The sequence below is a fragment of the Electrophorus electricus genome, chromosome 24 (genome assembly GCF_013358815.1).
Source record: "Electrophorus electricus isolate fEleEle1 chromosome 24, fEleEle1.pri, whole genome shotgun sequence".
NCBI lineage: Eukaryota > Metazoa > Chordata > Actinopteri > Gymnotiformes > Gymnotidae > Electrophorus > Electrophorus electricus.
In genome coordinates this window covers 9,952,961-9,962,025 of record NC_049558.1, presented here as the reverse complement: position 1 = coordinate 9,962,025, position 9,065 = coordinate 9,952,961, and the positions used below count along the sequence as shown (strand labels likewise).

General features: G+C 43.4%; 1 protein-coding gene, 1 long non-coding RNA gene and 1 pseudogene across 2 annotated transcripts; 1 reads left to right on the top strand and 2 right to left on the bottom strand.

The window, feature by feature from the left end:
• Positions 1-2,614: 2,614 nt before the first annotated feature.
• On the bottom strand, positions 2,615-4,266 carry LOC118240706 (annotated as a pseudogene).
• Positions 4,267-4,335: 69 nt separating this feature from the next.
• Positions 4,336-6,522, top strand: LOC118240707. Its single transcript, XR_004775574.1, has 3 exons — positions 4,336-5,124; positions 5,670-5,697; positions 6,505-6,522. It is a non-coding gene; the product is annotated as an uncharacterized LOC118240707 (long non-coding RNA).
• LOC118240705 (polyadenylate-binding protein 1A-like) lies at positions 6,510-8,497 on the bottom strand. Its single transcript, XM_035522255.1, is given in 3 exon segments — positions 6,510-6,844; positions 6,990-8,443; positions 8,446-8,497. Coding segments are annotated over 3 exon segments (1,824 nt in total). The 3' UTR covers positions 6,510-6,526.
• Between the last annotated feature and the right edge of the window lie 568 nt (positions 8,498-9,065).

Sequence of the window (9,065 nt, the reverse complement as noted above, 5' to 3'; positions counted from 1 at the left end):
CCATGTCTTTGTGAAATTAATTCTATAAGAATAATTTAATACTACTTGCTTTGGAAAAAGGAACACTTCATGCCAAAATTAAAGTGTGCAGGGCATAGTAGTCTGCTGTAAAAGTCACGTACTTGTATTTTCACAATACAGAGGCTGTTTATGTCTGTTCAGTACATATACACTATAAAATCAAACACAATGGGTCGTGTGTTGTTTGCTATTTGTTTATTTATAATGAACAGTACATGCGAGCGTTGTCATAAACTTTGTGGAGTGGCTTCCTTTTTAAAATCAGGTGCGCGACTCGGTTTTCCGCTGTTCCAGACGATCAGGGTGCGGTTCTGCTCACACATCACCGCACCAGGTAGGTACCAGTCAAAATAGATGGATGAAACTACCGTGGAAGTGTTGCTTTTTGACGGTACCGATGGAGATGTTAGCAGGGCACCCGGAATAACAGCGCTTTCCTCGACAGGTGTTCTTATTAGGCCTCTTGAAGTTTTACTTGTAGAAGTGCCTGATCTTCGTGCAGGGAACCTCCATCTTTGGTCACTTTCTATGCAGAATTCCACACGCTTCAAGATTGGTCTAATGGGCCAGTCATTGCTCATCCTCTGCCGCTCTTGTTCAGTCGGCAGAGGGTGGATTTTCGTCCTGCTCCGTCTCTGTCCCATTGTCAAATGCGCTAACATTTGCTGAACTTGAATCTTATTAATTCTATGGAATTCTGATGTCAGCAGGGGTAACATTCCAGAACTGTTGTCAGTGTAGATCATTTGAATAAATGACTGTTCTGTTTGCCTGCTACGAGCTGCCATAGCTGCAGGTGTTTGGTGACTGGACCAGTCAGCATGCAGGAGTCTGCCTATGTTCAGTTAGAACGGGCATCAGTAAGATGAGACTCGCTGTACTCACTCATTATCTCAATATTGTTCATTAAATTAAGTCAGCGGTTTATAGTGAATTTGTGTCATTTGGTACGACAACTCTACAGTCTTGAATTGATTTCTGTAGTTTAAAATGAATATAAATGTTAAAATCTTCAATAAGGGAGCAGTGTCAGTTGTCCTTTAAATATTCTGCAAATAGATGAGTCTTCAGTCTGCGTTTGAAGACTGCAAGGGACTCTGCTGTCCGGACAGCAAGCGGGAGTTCATTCCACCATCTTGGAGCCAGGACAGAAAATAGTCTCGATGCTTGTCGTCCACGAGACCTGAAGCAAGGTATTTCAAGCCGGGCCGTACTTGAGGTTCGAAGTACTTGAGGTACAGATCGGGCTTTGACCGTTGACCTCATGTATGAAGGGGCTGGTCCATGAAACCAATTTTAAACATTTTATGTGTAGTATAATGTACTCCATGCATTATTTTGTAGTGAATGCATTGTAGATTAGTGTTGCTGGTCATTTGCTGGTGCTTACTATATCATACTTTTGGGATACTTGTGGAAGTGACATGAAAGTAGTGTTATGAGGAATATGTTTGCCTTTTTCTATCCAAGGTGTAAAGTTTAATAATTTTTGTTGTTGTTGAAGGTAAAGTCTTGATTGTTCCAAATACGAGAATGAATAGTTCTTTGTTATCTTGTGGAATTTCCACCAGGCTGTTAGAGTTATGGCCTCTGTCAAACAGTTGAAACATGGATGTTTTTAATTGCTTTGCCTGATGGTAAGTCTGACTTTTATATCTCTGCATAATGTTTGTTCTATGTCTATCCATATTCTGTCTGATATACTGGGTTTAATCCATTGTATTACATATTGTAGTTTATTTGCAATAATCAACTACAGTTCTGTATCATTGTGAGTTTGATTCTTTGTGATTTATTTTTCCAGTTATGATGGTGTCCAAAGGTTTAAACCAGGTTGCTGGAGCTGGATAGCAATAATTGAAAACAAATCGTTTATCTTAGGCATTATCACTTTAATTGTTGCAATTCTTCCAAAGAGTATAAGGGGCAAATTTGTCCATCAATGAAGTTTGTCACTTATTGTTTTAAAAACTGGAATGATATTAAATTTGAATAACTGACAACTGCAGAGAGAATCTAATACCCAGATATGTAATGTGATTGGCATTCAGAGGGATGGGGAATGTTTTTTAATTGCATCATAAAGTTATGCTGCTGCAATAGTATAATATACAAATATACTAATTGAGATACAATTTTACCAGTTATGTGTGATGCTCTGTGATGGTCATAGAGAACACCACAGACAACTGTGTGGCACATCACTGTTAAACATGCTGATTGCAACCCTGGGCATCATGAACTGTACAATATTAACCTCAGACAACGTTCTCGGAGTGAAATCTATAAACATATTCATCTAACTATCATTACTTTCTCTAACAGCTCATTGGATGAGAGGCCATTAAGTGAAAGGGAGTTTTAATATCCTTTCTATTTTTAAGTTTAAAAAAACACAGACATAAAAATTTCAGAAAGTGAGACAGAGAAAGGAAACCAGACTTTAAAATGGTGCTTCGCTCTTGAGTTACAACAGTAGCGTAACGAGGGGTGGCCCGAGTGCCGCAGGGTGAGGGGCAGGACGCACAGACTCCAACGTCTGGGACGTACATTTATTAACATTTAACACAGAACACTAACGGCACTCACAAGAATCACACGCGATTAATACAAACAAGAAACGGTTAACTGCAAATGCACTGTATATGCAAAATGAAAGATGCAGGGAGTGGTTGGTCTCTTTTTCAATCAAATCTGAACAGAGTGAAATCTTCACATTTGATTAATTTGACAGACTTTAAAGGGATAATAGACAACATATAAAATGGAACAGAACACGATATAAAAAGGAACTAAATGAAAAACAAACGAAAAAATACTTTTTATCACACTTGCCCAGACAAGCACCAAATCAGACCAAAATAGATCAAGCAAAGGCATAACTGGGAAGAAGCATATTAGCCATTTATTACTCTATTGTTAACAACCTAACAACAGTAATCTGATTGTTAACTGATTGTTAACATACTTTTCAAGTCTTTAACCGTTTTGCTCCCAACATCCTATATGAATGGGTACGAATGCGGCTCATTACCCGCCTGCACAAACTGCTTCTGAAATACTGGGCAGCTAAAGGGTTCTTCACCTGTGTGGATTCTCATATGCTGCTTTCTGTGGCCTGTTTCGCCAAAGCCCTTCCTTACAGTACTATGACAAGCAGACACCCCTGTGTGAGGGTTTAGGTGCTCCTCAAGAGCCTGTGCATGTTAGAAACACATGTTGCAAATATCAGTGACGTTATTTCTCATTTTTGTGATTAGCCATGTTTTTCTGTAGCTACAAATACTTTGATTTTGAAAAAAAGTTTTTGGTAATTTAATAAAACAGACATCTTAAGTTTTACGACAAAATGTGCAAATAAGCTGGCCTGAGAGGTGCGTTCGGGAATATGACTCAGTGCGTCTCTGGTGCTGCTTTTGATGAGTGCAGTGTCATGAGAGTGCGGCCATCTAGCAGTACAAAGAGGGGTTACAGCTTCTCCCGGACGTTTCCAATAAATGTCTAGATTTGTGAGTTATAGAAAGACAGCTGGAAGAGAAGTCCTCCCAGCCCAGCACACAGGGCCAAGTGTCAAAGCGCTGGGAGGTGAACTGAACTTTCATCTTAGTCAGGTACTCCTGAACCCTCTTACAGTCATCAGACAGCAGCAGCCACGCATGTTTGGTCATGGGGTCCAATGTGACCTCATCCACAGCACTGCAGATCCAGTTCCACAATGAATTTGGAATGGATTTTGAAGTTCTCCAGGATCGCTGTTTACTGAGGACCCAAAGCTGTGAAACTACATCCTGGTTATGTTTGAGTAGAGACCATGCGATGAAGTCCAGGACAGGCAGCATGGGTTCCAGCTTCTTCTTAAGCTCCAGCTGCCTGAAATTCTGTGCCAACTCTGCCCTCATCATGCCGCACCGCTCTGAGACTGTCTGGAGTTCTTTAGCCCATTCAGTGTTTCTCTGCTTGGTCTCCTTCACTGCCTAGGTCCTTCACTTCCTCTCTCCTGCTGCCCTTCACGTGGACTGAACAATGTATCAACAGCTTTGAGACGGCTGGCCCACTGAAAAATGTGCTGGCAACAGTGTGGGGGTGTACGGTTCCACCGCAGTCATTACTGCTACTGGATGCAGCTGCAGCGCCCTCGTCAGGCTTACAGACACGCTCCACCTCTTGTTTCCACTGAGCGATAAACTTCACGCACTCCTTGAGACCGTGCAAATTCCTCAGGTCTGGTGCTTGAGGTAATAAAAAGAGAACAGAGGTTTAACATTGAATTAGACATATTAATAACATAATCACAGAATGGTATGTGTCCTTTCAGAATGATTTGTGTACAGGGCAGAGGCCTCTGTAAAGGCCTCTGCAGGCTTCTGCAAAGGATGGTGGATAGGCTCCAGCACACTTACAAGTATGAGATATTATTTCCATCAGGCTCAGGACCATCTCTTTAGGATAAGGTCAAGAGAAATCTCTTGGAATGTGGTGTTAACAGGTTCCAACTGGTGTGGGTGTTTTATATTACTTTGCATATATTGACAAATGTATGGTTTGGATGCAATGGACGTGAAGACAAACGCAAATATGTAAAGGAATGTGGGGTGAATACATAACCACTACTGAAAAATGTATGAAAATGTGGGTTCTCTGATTTTTAGACATTCTCCAGAGGGTGCCTCAATAATGCGTGTTAATGTTAACCTACAATAAAGTACGTGCACAGTTATGCTCTTTAACCAATTCTGAAGTCTGCATTTTTATTTAATATTTGAATTGAACTTTAAAACTAGCCGACTGGGCACCTAGGAACCACATACTGTTGCTATGTGCAGAGATGTGGGCTTGCAGCCCATTGTTGGGCAGAGTCCATCGCACTGCTCCAATAGACCTGCTCTGACTGCTACTTTCCCACGTCGGCAGTCGAAGTCGTTTCTCCTTCACAATGCTTTTCACCTGGTTGGCCAGTTTCACCGTCTCAGTAGACAAGCTAAAAGAAACTGTTGGCAGCCTCTCGTTGCTCCTGTAATATGACCGTCGCCAGACCAGAGAGTGGAACTGGATGGCAGTGTGGCACTTGCAGCTGCAGTTTGTTTGCTTCAAGATTTAATACGTGTAAGTGACCTTTGCTTCTCGTCCTGTCTTTACTGGTTTGTTAATAAGGTCATTTGAAATTGTGTTGTACATAAAGGAATATTACAGAATTATTCTCTATTTTAAGCTACACTGTGGGGTTTTGTTTTTTTGATCTTTACATTTATATTAATGCAACCCAATACACTTATCTAATGATCAGCTATGACCTGTAAGAACTGACAATCTGAACATTCAAACTTTAAGAGGAATAAAAACAAAAAAATGATCAGCTGTTCATGTCAAAATCTGTAATATGTAATAGAAATAACTGTAATATGTTCAATATAACTGTAATATGTTCAATTACCACCATGTAACATATAACTGTAAATATGTCAATTGCAAGATGGGACTGTACATTCTGTACATACATATATAAATATCCATATATACATTGTACATATAAACATAATATATATATATATATATATATATATATATATATTGTACATGCACTATTAATATATTTTTGTATATATATAGAATATATTTCTCTATGCACCCCTGTTTTTCTTTTTCCTCAGATTGGACAGAGCACTCAACCATTTCACTGTGAGTTATACTGTGTATGACTATGTATGCGACAAATAAACCAAACTTGAAATGATTTTACCTTTTTCTGTCGTTTTCATTTTAAGCTTAGAATAACCAAGGCCTGGACTTTGTAAGGTGGTTTTGAATCCAGGTCAGCTAGGTGAGGACACCAATAGCTTACTGGGTAAGCAGCCACACTCTAACAATGGTGGGCTCGTGTGCAGAACAGTTAGAGCTTGGATCAAGCAAAACAAGAGGAAAAAACGAAACACCTCGGTGAGCGTGGAAAAGGGGAGAACAAAGAACGCCACGGAAAGAAATGGCAACCCCGATGCACTGGGGAAAACTCGAACTAAAAGCTCCCAAACAAAACCAGAAAACGGGGAGAAACTTGAATGGCTAAGGGAAGCCTCAGGAGAGAGACAGACTCGAGAGGGGAAAACTGGAGAAGGGAGGGGACGTGTAAAAACACTGACACCCTCGCAGAACAGAAAAGAGGCATAGCACAAGGGCTCACAGACCTCAATACCCAGAGTTACCGGCTAGGAGCTTGGCTCAAAACTTTATCAAAAACCCAGCACTGAATGATTGGGTCACTGGGCTTATATAAGGTCTAGCCCAGCTGTTGGGTGTTGATCCTGATCAGTGGCGTGGTTGACTCGACGCCTCCCTCTGGTCGAGGGGGCCTCGGCCTGGTGCCAACCCTTACAGGCTTGATGTCTACAGACATGGCAAAAATATTTCAATGTTCAATGCATTTCAGTTTCAATGTTTATTTTTTTCAGTTAAAATGTTAATTTTTTTTACTGCTTATTCTTCCATTAGACAGCCAGAAGCGCAGCACTGGTTAAAGTTTTTGAGCGGCTTCCTGCGCGCACTGGTCCTGGAGCACAGCGACTGCCTCATCCACCTTAGGGTGCAGAGACTCAGGAGACTCCAGCATATGCAGTAGCTCCGAGTTGTCCAGTTCCAGGAACAGACCCGTGATCTTCCCTGCAAGGGTGGGCTGCATGTTCTGGATCAGGGGAAACAGACGCTCACCCAGTATCTGCTTCTGCTCCTGTGGAGGTGCAGCAGCCAGCATGGAGGCACTGAGAGGTTCCTGACCCTGCACATGGACCGCAGCCAGCTGCACGGGCACCTGGAGCTCTGCCCCCAGGTGCTGCTGTGGGTTGAGAAACATAAATGTTTTATAATTGATTTGACTGATAAATGGTAAGTTCGACATTTATATCTAAGGGCTGTGTGCCCAGGTGTTGCTGTGGGCTGTGAACGCCTGAGGTGGTTTTGTACTGTGGTACTGCTCTCACCAGCGACGCCTTGTTGGCAGCTTCCGCGCTGGCCATCCCTGTCCCCGGAGCCTCAGATGCCATGGTCTGATAGGCCATCGTGCGTGGGACCTGGCAGGCGGTGGTTGGTCGGATGGCGCTGAAGGCCTGCGGGCAGGATGCGGCTGGACCGATGGCACTCGGCATATCCTGGACTTGCTGTGGGTGGACGCACTGCATGGCCCAGCAAGGGCTGGGGAGGAGTTGTGCCAGCTGGCTGCTTGCGCAGTAGGCAGGCCAGTTCTGAGCTTGTGGAATGGCTTCCATGTTGTAGCCGGAGGGCGGGGCAGGCTGGTAGGGGTTGAGCACGAGGTTGGGCAAGGCACTCACGCTGGCCGTGCGCTTCATGTACTTGTTGGAGAGGTGGGCCTGCCGCTCCTCCTTGCGCTGCGCCAGAGCCACGTACAGCGGCTTGGTGCCTACAACGCGCCCATTCATCTCCGTCATGGCCGTGGCGGCCTCCTCCGGCGAGGAGAAACACACGAAGCCGAACCCTTTGGAGCGGCCGCCCTCCATCATCACCTTGGCACTTGTGATGGTCCCGAACGGAGAGAACTCCTTACGTAGACGCGCGTCGTCCAGACCGTCGTCTAGGTTCTTGACGTACAGGTTGTCTCCCTGGTAGCGAGTCATACCGTCCTGCTTCATCTGCTCAAACTTTCGTTTCAGCCCTGTCTGCCTCTCGCCTTTCTTCTGGGCATAACCCACATACACCTTCTTCCCATTCAGCTCCTTCCCATTTATCTCATCCACAGCCCTCTGGGCATCCTCGTGCCTCTCGAAGTTCACAAAGCCAAAGCCCTTGGACTTGCCGCTCTCGTCGGTCATGACGCGAGTGCTCAGCGTTTGGCCAAACTTGCTGAAGATCTCCTTCAGCTTGTCGTCGTCCATGTCCTCTCCAAAGTTCTTGACGTACACATTGGTGAACTTTTTGGCCCTGGCCCCCATCTCAGCCTCTCGCTCCTTGCGAGACTTGAAGTGGCCAATGAACACTTTGCGGTCATTGAGCAACATGCCATTAAGTCTCTCAATTGCTCTCTCCGCAGCCTCACGGGTCTCAAAGTGCACAAAGCCGTAGCCCTTAGAGCCATTCTCGTCACACACCACCTTGCTGGAAAGGATGTTCCCAAAGGCAGAGAATGTGTCGTAAAGAGCTTCGCTGTCAATAGACTTGTCAAGGTTCTTGATGAAGATGTTGCCAACTCCACTCTTCCTCAGAGAGGGGTCTCTCTGGGACCACATAATTCGCACAGGTCTGCCTTTGATGATGTTAAAGTTCATAGTGTCCAAAGCACGCTCAGCATCTGCCTGCTGCTGAAAGTTCACGTATGCGTATCCAAGTGAGCGGAGGGTCATCGCGTCCCTGCAAATCCGTACGGAGACTATTGCGCCAGCAGGACTGAATTTCTCGTATAGCATTTCCTCGGTAATATCTGAAGGTCTCCGACGTACAACGAGGCCATCGGATAACTTGGAGCACATGGATTCATCTTCGTGAGCCAAATGATCTAACTACACGAATTATAAAACAGTTTTTCAAAATGAACCAGCATTCAACAGTGCCAAAATGTTTAATGGAAGAATTTAGCTTCATAATGGAGATCAACCACAACTTGCTTTTTATGTAACAGTGGACGTTCTTTTAAAAAACAATTAACCGAACGCGTTAATAGCGTGAATGCGAGGCTTGGGTCTGTTTTAGTCTATTAACTATACTAGGCTTTAACAACGCCTAACATTTCAATATATTAGCTAGTTAAAGCATTTTTCGAAAATCGTCCATATGCTGGTCACACTGGATCATTAAATAAATACTAATAGTTTGATAAACGCAGCAACCTTCATTTTCATTAGCCTAATGCTAGGCAACATAAATCGCATTAACGTTAGTTATTGAATGTATCAAAAGTAAACATTTAGAAGGCCTAAAAAATCTAATATGTAAATCATAACTAAATATTTTATTTAAAGTACGTGCGAAATATTGAAAATTTATAAATTTGTTTTTGCTTTACCCCCCGCCCCCGACCATCGGAGGACTTTTATATATATATAAAC